The sequence below is a fragment of the Cariama cristata genome, unplaced genomic scaffold (genome assembly GCF_000690535.1).
Source record: "Cariama cristata isolate BGI_N322 unplaced genomic scaffold, ASM69053v1 scaffold3191, whole genome shotgun sequence".
In the NCBI taxonomy this organism is placed as follows: domain Eukaryota; kingdom Metazoa; phylum Chordata; class Aves; order Cariamiformes; family Cariamidae; genus Cariama; species Cariama cristata.
This window is the reverse complement of record NW_009597573.1, coordinates 28,275-51,895: the sequence shown is the minus strand read 5'-3', so window position 1 is coordinate 51,895 and position 23,621 is coordinate 28,275. Positions and strand designations below refer to the sequence as shown.

The window sequence follows — 23,621 nt, the reverse complement described above, 5'->3', positions numbered from 1 at the left end:
GCAGCAACTAATGATGTGTCTGTATCAAAGAAAAGAAATGTATTCTTTCAGTTGTCCTCCTACTGGGAAGTGCAAAACTTCTGAAAGACTTATGATCCTGTTCTTTAATTTGTGTTATTTAACATGAATGCCACCAAATATATTATTCATTTTACACTCAATCAGGGAGGTAATCAGGAGACTAGAGATATGTGCTAATCCACAATTAATGAGTGCTCTTGGAAATATTGTATGCTCCTACGTATGTCAACAAACTCCAACACACAGCAACCAAAAAAAAAAATACCAAACAGGTTAAGAAATGCTCTAGTCTCAACAAAGTATTCTTGGCTAGAAATATCACCAGTTATTTATAAGAGTCTAATAGATACAAAATGTCTGGCATATCACCTTCTCTTTTTATACATTGGCAGTATTTTACAGAAATAAAGCTAGTAATATGGTACCTCTCTTCCTGTTCATCCCTCAGAAGCCTTCTACTGAAAAGCTGAAACTTCTTGGCCTCTCTCAACCAAGTCTGACAGCAAAATAAAAGCCAAATGTATTTCAATTCTGGCAAGACTCCTTTACGTGATCATTAATTTTGACGAGAGGTAATGCTTGGTATGACTTCCCAAGTGGAGAGGGAGAGGCTTCAATACAAGGTCAGTAGTTACCTGGCCTGGCCAGCCAGTCCCTACTCTCTGGTGTCCAGCAGATTCTTAGTGGATTTACAGTAGAAATAGGGATTAAGGAATTGGGGTGTATATAGGATGTGAAACATAAATTACTAAATTTAATTAGATTTTCTGCCTGTAGAGCAACTCATTTAGGTTAAGTTGTAATTCCAAGCCATCTAGACCTAAACGATTACATTTACACTAGGTTTGCTGTCTAGCTGCTCTCCTCCGTCAGTACTCACTCCATGCTCCAAAAGGGAACAGTTGTTCTCTCCTAGCATTAGTAGTATCTGCCTTGCCTTCTAAAAGATAATAAAATGATACAATCAACAGAAAATGAATCACCAAAAATTTTAAAAATCATTACTCCTCAGAAAACTCTTGAAACTAAAAAAGGAGTCATGTGACTAGCTGGAGAGCCAGAAGACCTGGAGCTGTAGACCTATCTGCAATTCTCCACAGGATTGATTATCAGGGTGCAAACAACAAAATAAGAATTTGTTTTAAAATCCTACAGTGCAGACATGTTTCATGGCCAGGAAGTAACTTCCAGAGCTGAAAATACAGACTCTGCACAGATGCTGCTTCTGGTTTCTCCATGGCCAGTCCTGGAACTGAACAACCCAGCACAACATGCATCAAGGCTGTAATTGGTTCTCCAGAGCAGATTTGTCTGATATATCAGATCCAAATAATAAACAACAGAAATAAGATTTTTGTAACAAAGACATGACACATTTCCTCATGTTTTAAAATAGTTTTTGTGTTACATAAGATGTCTTTTTAAATGCAGCATACACCCATATCTCTCCCACATGCCTACATATACAGTCTACCCATATACTGTATAAATCTATTATTTAAACATTATTCCCAAAACCTGCAAATCTGAAGAAACTCCAGCTTGACAGCAGAACAGAAAAAAAGCTGCACTGAACTGCTAGATTTGTCCGACAACACCTGACAACCCAGATAGGGGTTGGGAAGGGATCTAACACCTTTTCTTAGATACATAAAGTATATGTTATGGGCTGTTACGATATGAGGTCATCTGATGTCACAAGCATAAAGTGTTGTCACTCTCTTGGCTGAGTGTCTGCCAGAAACGCCTTGGAGAATGTCTGCCGAAAGAAGGACTTCACATCTGACATCACCAGCTCCCAAATCAGCACAGAGAGCTTAGAGGGAAATACTTCCTAACGCAGGTTGCCAACTTGTTTTGGGTTACAAGGCACCCCAGTTATTTCACGGCAGTCACGATTTGTGTCATTCACCAGTTGAGGATTGAAAGTGCCCAATTTCTCAGTCACCTGCCTTCCCTTTTTACACCAGACAGAGAAAATAAAGCACATCTGAGCAAAGCAACAGGGTAAGTTCCTGATTACTAGACTGACACCAAAGTTATAATAAGAAAAATAAACCAATAAAATGCAATTCTTGACTGCATTTAAGCAGTAGATTCCTCTTTAACTGCTCCATTACATCAGGTAATGTAAGGGACAGAGACAAATGACTACTCCATCCCTACAACTATTTGCCCTGGAGAAGATTTCTGCTTTTCTGTCCCTTTGTGCAAGATGGAATATTCCTCCTGTCTTTTTCTTCAAGTTTTTTTTCATACAAATACATGAAATACAACTTCAGGGGGGAAAAAGGCTACGAAAACTCAGTTCTTGCTCTCTAGGACTAGGATTCTTCCTGCTCCATTTTTCTCTGGAATCAAATACAAAATGTGAACATGGCAAGCACAACGCTACTTTCTTTTGCAGTTTTGCCAACTTTATATCCCTTTTCTACTTGCTAATTATCATACTATATAAATTTTTCTAAGAATTTAAGAGTTCTTGCTCTTGAAATGTCCAAGAACTTTATCACTCTTCACTATTCATACATTACACAAATTATTCACTAAATACATTTTGCTCAACTTCTGCCTTGCTCTTTGCTCATCATACACATCACATATGGCAAGTTAACCTGCCAGTCTGGACAACACATTTCTATTATTAGTCCCTGGAGAACTTAACCTGTATACAGGTGAATAACACCCACTTCTATCACTACAGCCCTCCAGACAGCAGAAACTGACTCAATGTCAGAGTCCCCTCATCCTCTTTCCCCACTGCCATCACACACGCTGGTTTCTTTCACAGTTGTGGTACTTCTGTTACCTATATCAGATGGGAAACTGTTAGTCTGGAGGCTGCTGCTGAGGAAATTAGTGACAGAAAGGCTGAGGAATCACCTATGAGGATGTGTCAGTGTGGACTGCAGAGAGATCATTTTTTGAGTTTCTCAAAGGCCAAGTCAGCCTTAGGAAAGATCATAATTAATTTTCCTATTGGTGACACTTCACAAGAAGTACAGTCAGCAAACAACACATGCTGATGACAACACCGGAAGACACTTCTCACACAACAGAGAACTGGGACATCGTAATAAAAAACTGGATGAGGGGTGGAGTGATAGAAATGGACAAAATTCAGTAATGCAGCTAAAGGCTATACTCCTGGGGACTAGCAATAAGAGCTTTCAATCAGCCCAAATTCAAAGATTCTTCATTTTAGATGGTCAAGAGCATGTTCACTATTCAATTAAAGAACAAATATGAGGCATTGATGTGATACAGTTGCAACGAGAAAATGTAGTATGTGGATAAAGCAGAAAAAGCCTTTTCACTAGGCACAGGGGAGTTTTATGCCATTGAACAAGGCACAGATTAGACGTCTCTCGGAATACCACATAGAAGAAAAACTTTATGGTCTGAAGTTGAACTAAATGGCTTGTACTTTACAAGGGGATTAGAAAAAATAGATTTATACCTGATTTATATTCTTTCCCTTAATCAGATATCTAGGTGGACTCTAATTTATATCCAATCTAGGAAGAAAATTGAATTCTACCTAACTGCAACAAATGCAGAAAAGTGCCTTTAGGATAGGACAAGAAGAAATGGTCTCAAGTTGCACCAGGGAAGGTTTAGATTGGATATTAGGAAAAATTTCTTCATCAAAAGGGTTATCAAACACTGGAACAGGCTGCCCAGGGAAGTGGTTGAGTCACCACCCCTGGAGATATTTAAGACATGTAAACGTGGCACTTAAGGACATGGTTTAGTGGTGGTCTTGGCTGTGTTAGGTTTGCAGTTGGACTCGATGACCTTAAAGGTCTTTTTGAGCCTAAATGATTCTATGAAGGAAAAAAATAACCATGGGCAGACTAGAAAAAGCAAACCTTATCTAATGTAGCAGACTGATGGCTCAGTGAGCATGTGACGGCTCTTTAAAATACTTTACAGAGGGGGCTGGTTTATGCTACAGAGCAATGTTGGACTGTATCAAATAGGATGGGCGTAAGTATAGGTAGGAAATTAAAATACCGTTCTTAGCACTAGAGGAGAATTTGGGGAGGTGAAAAAAAAGTGAAGTAACAGTAACATAGAGCTTGGATTAGGTTTATAAAAGGATTACATAGTGCCGTCTTGCTGGCAGGAGGCAGCATTGGAAGAATTGTCCTTGCTTGTTAACTCAAATGTAAATACTGCCAATTCTCTCCTATTTCTTCCTTCTACAGTGCCTCAAACATGGAGCATGGAAAAAATCTTGTCTCTTGCAGCAGGAAAGCTAGCACAGGAGATGACCAGCAAGAGTTTTGCATATGGCCTCAAAACTTAAACCACAGAGTCATGAAGTGGACAACACGAGGCAAACGGTGGCATGAAGTTCTCGTAATACATTCGTCCATGTTAAATAATTGAGAAGTCTTCTGACAATTACAGAGCCCAGAAGGCAAACCTTGCAGCAACAGCAGCTGAAGAGATGAATTCATTGACACAGGACAGGGCAGCTTTCTATCAAGTTTCTTTTTGAAAGCTGAGTACATAGCAAGTGCTACAGCATCCCGCCAGCAGCAGAATCCTACAAACTGGGCCGCTATCCCCCCAATACCCTTCCCATCCCCACAGCACACTCGGTGCACAAAAGAAATCTGGATACATTGGTACCGACCATATCCTAGATGCTGGCAGAAAGTAAAAGGTAGTGAGTCATTTTCTTGCAGTTAGGCAAAAATCTCACTTGATGTTAATATAATATTCTTACACAGATATAACAAATTAAGGCATCACCTGGATGGCAATTCTCACTGAGCAATATTCGGGCTGCCAGGAATTTAGAAATCAGGTTACACCCTGCTAAGGCATCCAGAGCACTTTACACACCGGGCAGTCTATTCCATCCCCCTAGACACAGTGGCAATCCTATCTCAGATTTTCATAGTTTTCACCACCTACTCCCATTTATAACTGTATCCCCCCCAGTACTTTTAAAGTGTTCATCCTCATGAATGAATCATGATATAATAAAAAGTCACTGATTAACGACTTTTTAATGTAAAAAAGGTGAATAAAATAAAGTCAAATTATATGAAATAGACAAAGAATGTATTTTTATAAATGGAAATAAGAATGCCAAATTCGCTTTGTTCTCTGAGTGGCAAGCCAAAAAATTGCAGAAAAAAGTAAACACACGGTCACATCATCTGTTATGACGTTTTGGTGAAAGTACTGTTGCAGAGATGGGCATTTTCTGTCACCTGATTTAAAAAAAAAAAAGTTATAGTACTACCAGAACCAATTTCTGGTCTGTAAATTATTGATATTCTCATGTAAGAAAACAGGTGTTGTAGTATAATAAAGGCCATAGGATTTGGCTTATAAAATGTGATAGCCACAAAAAAGAAAAAATGTTCTGAATAGGAAAAAAACCCCAACAAACACTAAAGATCAGCAGAAACAAAATGAAGTCATAAAGAAGTTTGAGAGCGTCATCTTTTGTTTTCCTGGTTTAGAGATGGTCGCTAGGTTATGATACTGTTAAATGGCACAGTGAAAAGAGTTAAGTTTAGATATAGGATAAAAGCTGAAAGGTATAGATAGGCTCTGATAAAAGCAGATCAAATCGTTAGAAGTTGTAACACATGGACAGGAATAACAAGAACAATTTGAAGATTTTGTCCTTAACTGAAAAGGCTTTTTTTTTAAAGATTAAAGCAATGGATGTTGCAGGGATTAAGGTTTAAACACTGAGAACTCAGACTGCATTTTGTGGATAGGAGAGAAAAAACACCACAAAAAGATACAGGCCTCAACACAGTAAATTAAGCATGCAGAAGAATAGCATCAAACATGAAGGTGACAAAAAGTTAATAAGTCCTGACAGGCACTCTGGTCAGCTGAAAACGTGTGTCTGGGATGTCAGTAGTACACACGATCAATATGCATAAAAGATCTTATGGCAGTGTGAGAAACTTAGAGACAAGACTAACTCAAATTCCAATTTCATGGTAATGGCCAAAAAGGTGCTTTGATGTCACCCGTGTTACTCCAGCATGGCAGGGGATATGAGTAGGACAGGTTCCAACTAGTTAGCTTCATACTGAGAAGGATAATCAGGCAAGTGAGAGGAAAACAGAGAAAAGTACTCCAAATGAGATCAAGCACCACAACGGGAAGAACCATACCAGTTAAAATAGTACTGCTTATTCATCTCCCTAGCAAAGGCAGTTGGGATCAAGAGACACCCATTTCTAATTAAAGAGAAAAAGGAGGTACACTTCCAAGTATCACCAGAAGGAAAGTCTGATCCAGAAATTGTGCTATGCCTTCATGTGATTGCCACCTCAATTGATTCCCTGTAGAGCACACAAAAGAGACGTTGACAAAGGAAGGTTCTTCTGTCCTACTACAAGGACTCTGAAAAGCCCGACTTGAAGAAACAAGCAGAGTGCAGGTTACATACCCATTACACAATAAATGCTTCCCAAGCATTGAAAGACCGAGGTAGAGTTTTCAGTGAAAGACGGTTGACCAGAAACTGAACTGGCATCACCAGATCATTTCTCTCTAGTCAGCTGTTGCTAACATTGTCTTGACATTTAAGCAGAGCACTTCTCTTTGGCAACAACAGAACTACGTGTGCCATATTAAAATATCTTGGATTTGTTTCTTTCTGCTCCCATGGTGAGGACTTGCTAAAAATTCCTGGACTTCAGAACTCCAGCAATAATTCCAAAACAAAATGTTGGAAGTACATTTTTTTTAAATGCCTGCAGCAACAAAAATAGTACATCCCTAGGACCTCGAGCATCTCAGGAATCCACTGCTCAGTTGTGTAACTTTTCCAGTTTCTTCTTCCCAATGCTAAGACTCAGTGTTGGGGTGGGGGTGGGGTGGGGTGGAGAAAGAGTATCACAATCTTGAAAGAAAGGTGCTGTCTATGCAGTCCCAAAGCCAATGGGATACTCCACATGAAGAGATTACAAGATTTACTCCAGAAAATGTGTCTGGTACAGGACAAGACAGTGTGGCTTACTGATTCATACCCCTCAAGGCACTTCCATTTCAGTTTCTACTTTTCCTCCATGCTCTACTTGCTCTTCAGTAAAAAATGTACACTGCACAGCACGCCCTTTTCTGCTATAGCCTAAGCATGCTGGGTGGTTATCACAGCTGAGATGCTGATGTACCACTGTCCATCTGCACTGTGTCCTTTGATGAAGGAGACACTGTGCCTTGTGTTGCTCCTCCAATAACATTAAGCTGTAGCCATCATCGATGTTAATATTAATAATAGTTCAAAAAAGAAAACTAGTCTCTGTTTGTAAGACAGGAGGTAGCAGCTACACACAAAAATGACATGTACAATTATACTTTTTAACAACTATCCGGACAGAAATGAGTCAAAATCTACAGCATGATTTTGTCCAGGGGCTGTTTCTGTGATGAGAATGCAACCACATCAAAATCGCAACAACAATCGCCATTCTAAGACAGCACTGTCTCAAAGGTAACGTTCATCCTTTAAGATCCAAATCATTGACTTCAGCTATTCATCACTTTCACATCCCACAGAGTTGTAAGGAATAGAAAGTACTAGTGCAGCTTCTCTTGTCAGCTAGCCCCCTTCCTTTTCTGCATCTTAATGAAGAACTTAATATAAAAATAATTATTTGCAGATTGTTCACTCAACTCCAACTGTTAATTTAAAAGAAGCAAGCACATAAAAACCTCCAGGAGTCCTAAAACACAATCTCTGTGTCCACAGAGTTATTATTTTTAGACACCTATAAAAACTGGTCAGTGATAATATGACACACAAAAAGATTATTGCCATTCCACATTTCTATCATATCTGTCACCTAACTTTGAAAATTCAGGTCCCCCTATCCTGGATGTGAAAACTGAACATGTCACGTGTGTGGATTTTACTCTGGAGCTGAGAGCACGTATGTGAGAACAGCATATGAACTTTCAAAACTGTACACGACAGAAAATCTCAAATTGTTTGTCTGTCAGATACCAGAAGAATAATAGACAGTATTAACAAGTGACATTTTCTCATTTTTAGAGAAGTGAGCTCTTCTGCTTCAGAAGCAAAGTTACTGGAAACAGAAAGAAAGGTTTTCTGGGTTTCTACCAAAATACTATCCATGTAGTCTGAAAAGGGATTACATATTTTAAATCACCACCTTGGTAGCTGGGTTTTATTAAAGCTCTAGCTCTGTTTGGAAAGATCTTTTTCTGGCTCCCCTTTTCCATCTATGGCTTTTTTTCCCATCGTCCCAATTTTTGCATGCCTGTGGAGGGAGGTGTAGGAAAAACGAAAAGGCAAACATCTGCCACTGCCATGTGTCTTCCAGCTACTGGATGGGGTTGGGATGTAGAGAGGATGAACCTTTACAACTCTACAAGCTCACCTTCTGCTTCCATACCTCAACAAAGAGGATAGGGATCACTAACACTGTATCCATCACTCACTCTGTGAGCCACAAAGAATTAGTAGAAGAGGACTCCATTCCCTTTCTCTCTGGACTTTTTCCATCCCTTTTACCAGCATCATAAAGACATGAGAAAGACATCAGTTAATGCATTATGATCTGCATGTGCCACAGAATGAAATACTGCAGCACTACACTCTCAGCAACTTCTTGGCAGTTCTGCTTTCCGGCAAATACGTGAATATTAGCAGAGACAAGTATCTAGTAGCACTAATGCACTTCATCACAGCTTTGAGCCACTAAATTTAGTGAAAAAAAAACTTCCTGCAGTTTAAAGGAAAAAACAGAGCCCCATGGAAGCCTGTCTTCATGATGACATGGGACACAGAACCACAGAAGTGTTGAGGGTAGGAAGTGACCTCTGGAGACCATCCAGTTCAACTCCCCTGATCAGAGCAGTGTCAGCTAAAATAGGTTGCTTAGGACTGTATACAGTTGGGTTTTGAGTATCTACAAGGATGAAGGCTCTACAACCTCTCTGAGTAACCTGTTTCAGCACTCGGTCACCCTCACAGTAAACAAGTTTTTTCTTATTTTTAAATGGGAATTCCTGTATTTCAGTTTGTACCCATTGCCTCCTATCCAGTCACTGGGCATCACTGAGAAGTCTTGCTCCATCTCCTTTACTCTTTCCCATCAGGTATTTATGCAGATAGATAAGATCCTCCTGAGTCTTTTCTTTTCCAGGCTGAACAGTTCCAGATATCTCAGCCTCTCCTCTTATGACAGATGTACAAGTCCCTTAATCATGTTTGTAGTCTTTTGTTGGACACACTCCAGTATTTATGTGTCTCTCTTGTACTGGGGAGCACAAACCTGTACCCAGTGCTCCAAATGTGTCTCACCAGAGCTGAGCTGAGGAGAAGCATCACCTCCCTCAACCTGTGGGCAATGCTCTGCCCAATGCAGTGCAGGATGCTGTTGGCTTGCTTTGCCATAAGGACACGTTGCCAGCTCATGTTCAACTTGGTGTCCACCAGGACCCCCAAGGTCCTCCTCTGCCGACCTGCTCCCCAGCCAGTCAGCCTGTAGTCTGTACTGATGCCTGCAGTTATTTCTCCCCAGGTGTGGGAGGATTTTGTATTTGTCTCTGTTGAACTTCATCAGATTCCCGTTGGCCCATTTCTCCAGCCTGTCAAAGTCCCTCTGAATGGCAGCACAATCTCCTAGTGTAGCAGCCACTCCTCCCAGTTCTGTTTCATCTGCAAATTTGCTGAAGGTGCACTCTGTCCATAATCCAGGTTATTAATAAAGATACCTTTTTTGCACTAAATCTTTTTTAACTTTTTTTGCAGTTTAATAACTGATGCCTCTACCTCTCCTCTAGGACCTTGTCTATTCACCGTAACAAGAAGCTTTTTTAGTCCTGCATAAAGCCCAGTAACTCAATAATTACAAACTCTAGGTTCAGGTCTGATACTCTCCAGACTTCCTTTATGGACTGCAAGAATTCATACTGCTCTCGTAACATTCAAGGTTACTCAGGAATTGAAAATTGAGCAATGCAGACCCATTACACAATGAACCTTTGATCTGTAAAATCCAACCCAACATGAAATTTTCTTTTTTATGACTTGACTTTAAGATTTACTCCAGCTTTGGCTTATTCAAAAATCTCAGGAGGCTGCTCCAATAATTCATTTTGAAATTCTGAACACTGATCCATCAGACACAGAACGAAATTATGGCTCACTACTAAAGTCAAGCAGAAAAAGAACATCTGCTGTTGAGAACAGAGCCGATCAGCTGTGAGCTTTTCCACTTGGAAACTCATAAAATGAGCTACTAGAGAGTTCAGCATGTGTTCTTATAGGGAAGGAACAATAGGAAATACTTTCACTTACTTATTCTTTAAAACTATGCTGGAGAGCAGCAATTACAGCATACATATCTTCCCCATTATGGACACAAAGCACAGGGTAAAAAAAAAAATTAAAACAATATTAATAAAAATGCTTTTAAACTGAAGTTTCCATCATAGAGTGCAATCAGTCAGTTTATTTTGTCCTCATTACTGAAGACATCTTCTGACACTAACGGCATTGTAGAAACCCTGTAGGGAAGGTTGGAGCAGCCCACGTCCTCTAGTAATGCTACTATTAACATACCAGTGGAAGCAACCTGGCTGAATACTAGGCATAATCACTGCTCAGTAAAAAATTAAGTACATTGATCACGTTCATTCTGTAATTGGGTTCACCTCTGAAAACAGGAAGCCAAAAATTTATAATGATTGTGTTCAACAATTTGTTTGGGAAAGCGACAAATATCTGAAACACACATAAGCAATAAGTGAAATTTAAGATGTTATTAGAAATGAAAAGAACACCTTGTGGCACAACTCTCACCTTTTAATAGTTGTGAGAAGCTGAAATTTAGTTGACTATTTTATCATCACAGTGCTATATAATTTTAATGTGGGTTTTATTTATCATTACAAGGAAGCTAGCTGTATCACCCATTATTATGCTGGCCATCGCTTCCCTTCATAAGACTCTGTTTTCAGTTGCTTATACTTTTGCAAAACTTCAAACATTTGCACTGACATTTCCCCTTGCAACGGTTAGCCTATATTTGGAAAGTTTTACCCAGCATAGCCATTTCCAAAAGATGAAGGGACACTGATTTACTCATCATTAACTACTAACGTCTTTGAGGTGCACCAGTCTGAACTCAGAACATTCTCAGTGTAGTTTTTGTTTCAGAGATTGGCATATGGATGCACAAATTTTGGCAATTTGAAGAATTTGCAATCTGAAAACCTGCAGATACGTTTAGCTTGTGCTAAACAGAGGACTTGAATTTCAGCAGATTAAACTCAAAGTCTACAAGTTTCTCTATGAGTACTTACAGGTAATCAGCAACTTTAACTGTCAGATGTCAATAAATTTCAAATCCCCCTAAATCCAACAAACCAGCCCTAGGCATTTTTCCTAACAGTTTGCAACTGGAAAACTAAAAAAAAAAGCACATGAACAAAATCTCTTAAATGTTTTTTAACCTGAATACTATAAGCCTCTGAACTACATCAAAGGAATTTATAAAGAAGCAATTGAGAAATGTAAGCTGTAGCCAGTAAACTTACGTCGTATAAAAAACAGGAATCTGAAAACAAACAAGCAAATGGAAAAAAATTATGAAAACTGCTGGACCAAAAGGTACACTGTGATGATGAGAGAAATGTAGGAAGAATAAGAGATATTTCAGGAGTCTGATCACCCCAGAGAGAAAAAGATCCACTTCCTTTGCTCCAAATGATGACAGTTCATAATCTTGTCCTCTCAATTCAATTCAATTGCCCTAATCAATCTGTATCTGCACCACAGAAGTGGATATGCAGTCTCCAGTCTAAGGCAATGCTTGGGAAAAAAAAGACAGCATATCAGCTTCTTCCACTACCTCTGCTTTTCAAAATACTAAGTCAAATGTCACCTCCGAAAACAGGAGGTTTTCCTGCATCATCCGTGTCACAACTGCCTGTATGACACATCCTGTCTTTTGTCATCCCAGCTTCTAGCCTTCTGCAGCTCTACATCAATACTTACTGCAATTTCTCTATCACACTTCAGGCTCTTGTGAATCACTATGGACATTTTATTGTCATCTGCCAGCATGGAAGGATGTACAGAGCTGAGACTTCCCGCCCCAGCTCCTGCCTGGCCAAAGCCACGCAAGAGAGCAAATATATTTTTGGTGCTGATCCTTCTGAAATGAACTGGTCTCTCTTGTACTTTGGAAACACTGGTTCTGTGGCCTAACTGCACATCCTGACAATCCTGACTAATCGCAGAACCTCTCTCTAGTCATCTCCTGAGCAGTGGTGGTGGTACCTTGGCAAGCAAGAGCAGTCTGTCTCTGGTGCCAAGTTCATTATCACCCTGTTCCCCTCCCACACTTTCATTAGAGTAGTAGGATAGAAAGCCTGGGAGACAAGCAGAAATGATCCCACAGTTGCAGCTAATGCCTGTGGTTCAACTCCTCACTTCTAAGAGAAGCAAGGTCAAATCTGAGGCAGATTATTTCTTTGAGATAGCTTTCTGCATTACATCATTCATTTTCTGCATTAGAAAGCAGTGTTTTATAGATCATTTCTTAATCCCAATCTCAGCTTTCCACATCTTCCTGCTGTGCAAAAGCAACTCTCCTCTCCCAGCCCCAGATCCATATTCCAACCAACCCACAACCCTCCCTTGAGGCCTCTTTCTCATAACATCCCAAACTCCACAAATCTCTGCTCTGCCACTAAAGCTTTGAAAAACTGTCTGCTAAATGAAAGGATAACGTGAGGTTTTATTAACAATGAATAACTGTGGAAAACCACAAAAACATACTTAACAGGAATCTCTTTTTTTTTTTTTTTTTTGAACTGTTTTCAGGTATAAGAAGAGGGATCAGGTTAGATACAAGGATCCCTTTTGTGACATGTCCCAGCAGGAACTCTTGCTTCAGGCCTGTATTCCCCATGGGTCTTTCTAATGTGAAGGTGTGGGGAGAGATGAGCTATGACTGAAAAGGCTGTAACACGGGTGCATGGATTTGAATTAGCTGGAGATACAAGGGTAGCTGAGGGCTTCTGCTGAGCTCCTGTGGTCACTCACACTGCTGCTCCTGTAGCCCATCTGACTGACTACTGGTACATACTACTTCTAAGTAAATGCAATGATACAAGGTGCTGCATTACCTCTACCTTGGTTTGCATTGCCTCTACACGGTTGTGTGTATTTATTCTGCTGCCACTGAAACCTCCTCAAGAGATCATGTGCTGTGGTGGTGGTGGTGCCGTGGTGAGCATGGCTCCCACCACACGTTGTAGCTTGCCTGGGAGACAGCTTGTGCAAAAGCAATAACCAGGCACAACCCACCAGGTACGAGCACTTGAAAGGAAAAGGAACTTCTTGGCTCCAGCCGAGCCTGGCTCTATTGCACATTTTCCGAATCCTTAGGCAACCTATGAGCCAGGGAGACCTACACAGTCCCAACCCTGACTGTCCTGAGGTCCCCTCACCCATAACCATTGCTTCATCCCCTTCTCTATGAAGAGTTTCATGACCTTTCCACAGAAAGGAGGCACAGAGCAGGAATCCTTGCTACACTGAAGGTTTTCATCCAGGTCCCTGATACTGTCCTGCTTGTAAGCCAGCCTCCGCCATGGCTCTCCCCTGTACAAACATCCATACTAATGCAATCATGCCTGCTATTGAGATGCAAGAACTGCTGTCCTGCAGAGGCTCATGCTTCCTCAGCATGAAGCTCTCCTCAAAGCTGGCTTTGGCCAAAGACAATGGCAGTGCCATACTGCTGTCAGGCTGCTGGATGCAGGGGCATCTGGACAGCAGTAAAGAAAAGTCTGAATTTAATGGACATCTGAAAGAAAAATAAAGTACAGGAGCTCCAGCATTCTCATAAAGATATCAGATATGATGTATGCATCCTCATGGATGTCTAGGGGTTATGAGTACCATTCAGACTAGAAAGGCAAGGTGCAACTAGCAGGTCTGTGGCTCAGTGACCGATTAATAAAAAAAAAAAAAAGAAGGAGAAAAAGAAAGTGAAAACGCAGTTCCCAATCCTGACGAAGTGAACCTCTTCCATTTCTTTACACCAGCTTTAATCCATCAAAATTACTTCATACGTGAACACACTGAAAATACAGTGGCTGTATGATGTGATGTTATATCAATCTCTCTCTCAGACAATCCCTTGATTTATAATTTCACAGTTATGACTCAAGTCACATGGAGATCAGTTTACTTGCTGTTTAGCACCCTGCATAGGAGAAACTCCTATAGCCTACAACCTATCTACTGGACCAGTGGAAAGGAACAGGATATTGCACCATACATGCAAACTGCCTCAGGCATAGCTGTGCTGGAAATCACTGGCAGGTAAGAGAGGCATCACATCATAGGACTTATACAAATCCATCAAAATCTAAACTGGTGACTTAATGGTACAGAAAGCATTACCATTATTTACACTGCTATAAGCATGCATGTCTAGCTAAAGAAATATTACTAATGCATTTGTTTACGTGCACAGTACTTTCCTTTGAACAATCTATATCTATATAAATCTGTATATAAATTATTAGGTTATTTGGCTTTTATATTGTCATAAGAACCTAGATCCTGTTTTTAAATTCACAGTCATCAATGAAACAATTAAAGTTGCCATCATGGACTAATGCGTGAAGTTCTTTCCTGTCTTAGGACTGGTATCAAATACAACTTACGTTCAAAGACTGTGGTCCATGAAATCTATGGGGAATTTCAGGCAGAGAGAAATACTCAATGTCCTTACAGCAAATACTTAACACCTCTTCACCTTTGGCTCATTTTATTACCACAGCATTTTAAATGCATATTCATTCAGTGAAACCATTCTCAGTTGCAGCTATCAGGGATAAAAAAATTAGGATCAGTCCAAGAAAGAAGATCCTCAGGCACACACACCAAATAAAACCAACAGAGAATTTCCCCTCAGACCGGTACTGAAACTTCAAGACTGACTTTCAAGCAATCCAAACTGCTGGATGGACAAGAAAGAAAAGCATTCAGAACTTCTTTTCTTAGATCTATAAAAGTAATTCTTTCTGAAATTATTGAGAGATAGAAATACATTCAAGATTCAAGCACTAAGAAATACTACAGTTTGTTGAATAGAGGCTAATATATAATTCATCATCATTTTTCTTATATTTACCCACGCAAAATGCCCATGGAAGGATAAAGCTCTTCCACATACAAAAATGTATAGATAGATAAGGCATTTCTTATCAACCAAAAAAGATCTAATTCAGGGTTCATACTCAAACCCACTTTCCTCACTCTTTCACAAACACAAAAAGCAAACAATCAATCAAAAAATTCCCTTGTCACACCAGACCCTGGAAACCATGGAGACTTCTGTGATATGGTGCCTGTGAGTGTAAATGATGCTCAAAAGATCAAAAATAAAATTCTATAATATCTCCTTCCCAATAATATTGTCTATAGCCATCATAACTACTCTTGCTTCTCTCTACTCCTGCTTCTCAGTCTGCTCATCCTTGCCTAAATGGTTCTAGGTTTCACTCAATTTGATGTAAAGTATGTAAGACGAGGAATAAAAATCCCTTGACAACTTTTAAAAGAAAGTATGTTCAAATAGAATATCAACTTCCCTGTGGACTTACAGCCCCATGTCCTTAAAAGCGAGATCTGCTGTATTGTTTTAAACTAGAAACAAAATCAAGTCAAGAATAATTTGGAGAGGTTTTGTCATTTGTTAATATAAATACCTTTCATCTCCTTTGAACAGAGAAATAAGCTACAATGTTACTACTTACCTATCAAATTATAATACAATTTCCTCAAGGTTAGCCTAGAACATAGTAAATGTGCATTTCTTTAAGGACTAAACAATGAATTTGCACCAAAAGGCAGAGCTATTGTTTTTATACGACAACTATGTGAACAGAATCAGCACTATTGAGCTACGGAGCAAGGAGAAGAACAAGAAGAGTAAGAGCAGCCCCACTCCACCTGTGCCACCCAGCATTAGGAGCACTATGAACAGCCCAAGGAATATCTATGTGTTTGAAGCTGAATATCATCTTCCCTCCCTTCATTTACCTTCAAACAATCCTTACAGATTCACACTACGCTCAAGTCAACTCCATCTACATGCATCACTTACTGAATCTCACTTCTCCCAAAGTGGTAGATGGGTCAGGTAAATTTCATTTTCTCTTTTAAAACCCTCCAGAGGTGTTGAGGGGCTGATGATGAAGAGGATACACAGCTCAGTGCAGCCAAGCACACCTCACACCTACCTAAGGAATACTTATTTTTCTCAGATACATCATACTGTAACACAGTATGATGCAATGCAACATCAGGGTTAGAGTGATTAAAAGGAAAAGGAAACACTGGAAAGGAACCACTGAAATACAGCCTTCCTTTGAAACAACATTAGTGTCTCTACATCTTCTTAACAGAAACAAGATGACAAACGACTCAATTCATAACAGAGCATTTATTTACCCCTTTTCTACCCAGAGATTTAAGAATGCCTGATTGAACTGGATCAATTCAATTCAATTTTAATACAATTAAATGTATTCATCAGCAATGCCTTATTATTTTTATTGTAATTTTTTTATTGTGAATTACCAGAGAATCTGATTCCTTTGAAATTTAGTATTTCAGCTAGTTTAAATGACAGTAAACCAAAGTGGAAGAATTATCTAGGTATCTGTTCGGGAAAAAAAAAAATTCTGAAAGAGAGCTTTTTAAATTTGGCATTCAAAGGTGTAGATATGGTGGAAGATTTTAATTAGAAAAAGTCAAACGAGAAGGCATTATGTTAAAAAAAGACAACATTTAAAAACCAAAAAAAATTCTCAGAGAATATGGTGGATTATTATTCACTTGAATCCTTTAAATTAAGACTGGATATATTTAAAAGGCATATTTTTATTTAACCAGAAAACATAGGCCTGATGTGACAGGATGTGACAGCATGGTATTTTTTGACTAGTAATATGTCTGAGATCTCTAGATGTTCACAATGGCCCAATTTGGCTTTAAAATCTACAGCTCTAAAATATGGCATGTAATCTGCCCTATAGTATTTCTGTAATCTATCATCCTTTCTGTTGAAGAATTTTCTCCCAAATTGCCTCTTTCCCACTGATCAAGGCATCCCTTCATAGTCAACCGCTTTATAACCAGAACACGAATATGTAATAAGCTACTACCTCCACTTTCTTTTCAATATGATTTCTAGAATTATTTCTTTTAGTGTCTTTACATCTCATGTAAAATATTGAAAAAAATTTCACACAATTCTGGAGTGCCTGGAGCAAGGAGTAGGAAATGTACTAATTGTACTCCCATTCATCATATCTTAGTCCTACTTATGGTGACGATGCTTGCTCCAAACAGCATCTCACAATTTTTTACATTACATCTGGTCCACATCATTTACATCTGCTTTACTCTCGTCCTTGTTAACATACTTGACATGATGCATCAACCAAGATGATGCTGAAAAAGCTGACGTTCTACCAATGCATTACATCTACTTGTAAGCAGTGATTTCATACATACACACATACATGTAAGATATCAAATACAAAGACATGCACTGAGGAACCCATCAGCATTAGACTATGCTTTTCCTTAGCCATTCAGTTTAAAATGCTCCTAAAACCTTCAGAAAAGTCTCATTTTTGAGAGAGGGAGATTCTGTCGGTTAAGTAAGTCTGCATTAGTGGGCTGTCATGGCACCTCCACATTCACAAGCATATGCTCTTGCAAAATCAGCTTTACCAACATTTGCACTATGCATCATGGAAATGACAAGTAATGATCAGCTGGTTCTCACTGTATGCAGAGGACCCCAACCACCACCGTTAAATCACCATAAATCTCTTTACAGTGGCATTGCGAGGGAAGACAGAGACACAACAGATTCACCAGAGCACAGTACCTGGTTAGTAGCAGGAATCGACTCCCATCTACGCTTCAGCAAATACAGAGATTTCCGGCTCATGATTTTCAACCTGCTCTACAGGTTTTTCCAAACTTGAGAAAAAGGTTTCTCCCAAACCAGTGTCAAGAACCTTATTTCTGACTCCGGTGCTTCATTACTGTGAACTGCAGAGCTCCCCGATGTACACAAGTTTTTGTGAGCTGCAAGGTTGAGACCAGTTACACCCAAGCTTCTCCTGTTTCTCTAAAGCATCCGTCTCCTTATAGTGCCACGACAAAGGGAATTGGGTGAGATAGTGAAAAGCCTAGCTTTCACTGACGAATTACCTCGCAAAAGCATGAAGTAGGTAGACAACACCAGATGCACTCAATCTGAAAATAGCTGTTGCTTAGGAACTGGAGGGCTAAAATGCAGCACCTCAGATATATAATTGAGAGCTTTTATATTTAAAGAGAATTAAAACCACTGGACCTCTGTGTCTCTCTCCCGATTATCATCCTTTCGCAGTGTTGAAGGAATGATCGCTCAATTCCACTGACTCCTGGGGCTACGCCTACATTTTCAGCAAACCAAACAAGTCTTGATGACAGAGCAACACATAACTCCCACGCATTCAAGGTCCCTCATAAAAACGTGTGCACGAAGCGTGCTGTGGGTCCCACCTGAAAAATCTCAGAAGCATCAAGTATTATGTTTCAGTAGAATAATTAAAATACAGTTTTCATTTTTTTTTCTGCAGAGGAATAATATGCCAAGGATGAATTCTGCTAGTGGCATCTTCTTGTAGCATGTACTGATATTAGAAATGGGTATGAATATCTTCCCCTCACGTGAGTGAAGATGATGTGGTTTTACAGACTGCATGTGTATATTTGAGAGAGAGATTTCTTTAGGTGGGTTAAACATTCATAAACATTTAGGAATTTCTTTAACTTGGTACTCAATTTCAAATTTTCATGCCTAAATCCTAACATGTATTAATTTTAAAAATTAAGAATGGAACATAATAAAATTCACTTTGCACTTCCTGCATGATTTCAGATCCAGAGAGTAAGTTCTCTACATGAACCATTTACAGCAAGAAGCGTTATCTTCAGAGATCAAAAAAAGAAGGAAAAGGAATAAAGAGAAGTAGCAGGTAGCCAGGAACTCATTACTCTTTGTAAGGCAACCTATAATTCACTCTAATTACAGCAGCCTTAATAGTATAATTATTCCGAAAGAACAGGAATTCTACAACATACACATATAAATATACACATATATATGGGTGTAATCTATAAAAAAATGAATGCAGTGTGGTTGAAGTCAAAAGCAAGCTAAATATTGTAAAGACAGCTTTTTACTTGTCTCATTTACATTCTATTGAATTGCAGATGCTGATCAGGAGACAAACTCCTGCAAACAGAAATTCCCATAAGCCTCAGTGTATTTTATTTGACATCCATCACTACCTGTAACTACATCACTTTGCATTTAACTCCCACACGCAGAAAAGAAACATATTTTCCAAGTGGATCATTAAGAAGCATGACATGCACTCTAGTAGTTTCTTCTCATGTTTCAACACATACCATAGAAAACCTACTAGTTCTTAAAAAAAAAAATCTTAACAGAAATAGAGTTTTGTTTAATTAGTCTTGGTAGAACAATTTTATAAGTTTATATGTGGATTTTAGTTGCATATTATGGTAAACCAGTGGTTCCACTTCCCTTTCTCACAAGTGACATTGCTAACATTTAGACACATAGGTGGCTTCCTAAGATCTATCTTCCCACTTTCTTCACTTTACTCCACAAGACTTAAAAGATCATGGAAGACTAAACAATTGGCTCCCAATAACATAAGCCTAAACTCCTTCCTTCCCTCTAGCTGCTTGCCTGAGCAGCGTAGGCTACCGCTGTCCAGGAGACCTCTCCTCCCATGTCCCATTTCTCTGCTGGAGAAAAGCCCCACAGACCTAGGGAAACACCATAAGCAACCCTGTAGCAGATCCTGCAGGCAATTGCCAGTCCATCTTGAAACATCTGATGTGTTAGATTTGAAGGAGAAGTATTCCTAACAGATTACTCAATTTTTAAGCAAGATCTTGTTTAACAAAGGGTACATTTATCAAGGACACAAACTGGCAACAATGCAACTGAATCACAAAAGGATAAACCAGGTCTTTCACATTACATGCAAAAATTGGAACTTCCTAAATTTCTCCTAACCTTTCAAGGAACTAGTTAAATTAGGTTTAACACTATTCCTATCAAAGACAGTTTTCAGAGCCACATAAAAGAGAGAGTCTGAGGCTACAGTGGAATAAGTGAGGCTTATTTTCTTCTCCCTAAGAAAACTGCTCTTCTTTGCTTCTTGTGACTGGGCACTAGGATACCACGAAGTAGTCAGAGAGCTTGGGTCATCTTCTTTTCCCACCCTATTCAAGATCCTTTAACATTTCTGAGGTACATATTGATTGTTAGTTTTACAAGGTTCTTCCAAGATTTATAACAATTAGCTTTCTAGAAGCTTTGCAGAGCATCTATACATAGCACAAATGAAATAAAAGAGTGCTTACAGGATTAAATTGATTAAAACTATGCACTCCTTTTCAGATGGGCTTAGAAGGAAACACCTCACTGCTCTGTCAAGGAAACCCTACATATGAAGATTTTATCCTGCTTTGAAGGAACACACTCGTGGGGGTGAAGTATTTTTGCTTATTTTGTTAAAAAAATAAAATTAAAATACATTCTGCCTAAGAAAAAAAATAATCAGTAGGAGTTTTCTACATGAAAATCTGATACAGAGTTTTCTAGAATAATGTTTTTAATAATTCAACAATATTTTTCAGGAAAGGTTCAAACGACTGCAGGGTGACCTGCAAAGAATTCCACTGAACTTCTCATCCCCTTTTGTTTTTTAGGTACAAAATGGTGATGGAGTATCTAAAACATCACACAAGGAAGGAACAAAACCATTCTCAGAAAGACAGAGAAAATTTTTAAATTTATATAGAGTTATCTTCTCACATTTATCTCCTCCTAAGTCTCTACTGAAACCCAGAGAACTTCATCTATATGTTTAGTAATCAGTTACCTCATTTTGCCCAAGTACAACCTTCCCTAATAGTACCCAACAAATGGTTTTACTTGCACTCCATATAGATGGGTATTTGCAGCAACTGAGTTAATGCCCATGAGACTTCTTCCTTTGAAATTAGGCCCTGTCATGCAAGTGCTCCTTATTCTCAGGAAGAGGGGAAAGAGAGAAACCAGGCAATATATTAATTTCTTTGGAACCCACCTTGGAAGAAACTGTAGCCTCATGAGAATAAATAATTAAAAAATTCTTTGGCAACTATTTCATCCTGTGAGTTCACTTTTTCAGAAAATTCAAAAGGGAGCTATTAAACAGCCCAAGTCCAATTTCCTGCAGTAAAACACATTTTTGATAGTCAACTTGATCTGTCTTACCTTTTAATTTAAAATCTATTTGGACCATATTGATACCACTTACCTTCCACCTAAAACCCTTTCTCTAACTTTTCTTATTTGCTAGCTGTAAACCTTCAAAGAGGTCCAGTCGACAACAGAAAATCCTTCAAGCATAGAGACACATAGTCGACAGGATGTATCAGGCATGAAGATTTAGACAGGACTTAGGTCTCCGTCTCTTATGCAACACAAGTCCAGACTTCATATGCATCCCAGTCAGCAGTCTCTATTTTGCTGTCATAGGCAAAGGATTAGGACTCTAGGGCATGGTTTACAGTGTACAAAAGACTACCCATGTTTTCACATGCATAGAAAAATTAGATGAAGATTTGCAATAATTCTAGAAAAGTTTAAGAAGTCACCTTAAGAGTCTTTCAAGTGACTGCCTTCCTCTCCACAGTAGTTTAGAGGAGTCCAATTTACCTTCCACTCTTTGGACCAGAAGAACACAACATGATCAACTAGCACATCAGATGAGGCAGGAGAGATTATACACTGAACAGGTCTCACCTTACGGGGTAGGATTTCCATGTTTTCTGAAATTCCTCAAGTTTCCACTGAAAACTAGCTTGCTTTCTGTTTTTTTAATCTTTTTGAAATGACAGACTGTCATCCGAAAAAAATCAGATCTGCAACCCATCTTAAACTGCTTAATGAAATACTGAATTTCCTGCAAATTTTAATATGGTTTTGAAATGAGATGCAAGACAGAAGCTTAGAAAACTTCAGAAAAAAACATAGAATTCTGCAACAAAAAGGGCAAGAAAGCAAAACTTAGTAAATGAAATTTGCATTAAAAATAGTAAATCTTGTCTATTAAAATAAGTAGCAGCTTCCTGATTAACATATGATATTTTCTCATTAAAAAGGCAGGTACTCCAGTGGTTTTTGCAAGGGTCATTATGAAGGTTAGGCTAGGAACTACCCTACCGAGATTAAGGTTGCAAACATGTAGCTCCACAGCAGCAGAGCCTGTTTATTATAGACATAGATGCTTATATTCGTATAAAAACCCTTCACCTGAAGGAAAAGCAATTCCAAAATACCAGAGCCCTAATTATTGATATAATTTCAACACCAGATGGGAAAGATGCTTTACTCAAGCGGGAAAACTCCTGATGTCTCCTTTTGCGGCAACTGTAATTCTATAGACAATTAAAAAAATGTATCAGCACGATGCCATTAACACTACCAGCATAACTTCCTTTCAATGATGTGTCAAGAGCAAATCAGTAGCTACACACGGCTTTCTTGCACAGTTCTAACACCACTAATTCCTTTATTATTGAACAAGGTGAGAGGGCCATCCAAGTTTTACAAGTTTGCCAGGTTTGAAGAAAAAAAGCACTACAAAACATACACACATTATTTGAAATTACATTCCTTTGATATCCTGATGCAGACAGCTGAGTAAGAAATGCTTTCTCAATACATCTAATCCATCTTTCTGCTACTGAAAGAAACTTTCTGTTGCATGACTCAGCTCTGTTTGGATCAACTGTTTGGATTACAGCTCAAAAATTAATGAAAGCTGTCATGGTTTTATGCTTTTTTCCATTGATTCAATCCTGCAAATATTAACAAAATGAACAACTTTGCCAATCTCAGTTGGAAAACTCGCTTGAATACCTCAAACTTACAAAAAGCCAAAATCAAACACAAAATACTAAACAACTGACCTGTGAGCCTCTGGGTCCTCGTTTGTGATCCCATTCAGAATGCCCCATGAGCTGAAAAACAAAAAAAAGCACAGGTAAGTGAGAAATTGCATTCATTAGCTTTAATTGAAACACTCACGCTTTTACATCCATCACACATTTTCTTTGAAAAACAGGTTTGCTTTTACAATTTGTTTCACACAGCTTTTAGCTTCATAATGTGGGTGAGAAGACCTGGGAGTTGTTACTATAACTTTGTACCTTTACATTCAGAGCCAAAACACACCCAGCATCACAACACTGCTCATGCCAATAAAATTCCCACTGCCATAGATTCACCTTTAGCCAAATGTTTAATACTGATCTGGCAAAAGGACAGCTGATACATCAACAAGGAGATTACTAAGACCAGGGGACATTTGATTAAATAGCAATGAATGTTTTATATCAGGCGTGGAAGTTAGCAACAGCTTTAATTCTCTCTTGCCACTGAATTATTCTCAACGTA

At 38.9% G+C, this 23,621-nt stretch overlaps 1 protein-coding gene across 1 annotated transcript in view; it reads right to left on the bottom strand.

Moving 5' to 3' along the window:
- Nucleotides 1-23,182, bottom strand: part of PDE3A (phosphodiesterase 3A, cGMP-inhibited) — a 94,736-nt gene extending 71,554 nt beyond the window's left edge. Inside the window, exon 1 of the mRNA XM_009708943.1 lies at nt 23,135-23,182. Coding sequence (XP_009707245.1) covers nt 23,135-23,182 — 48 coding nt within the window. The remainder of the gene's footprint in view (nt 1-23,134) is intronic.
- Nucleotides 23,183-23,621: the final 439 nt, after the last annotated feature.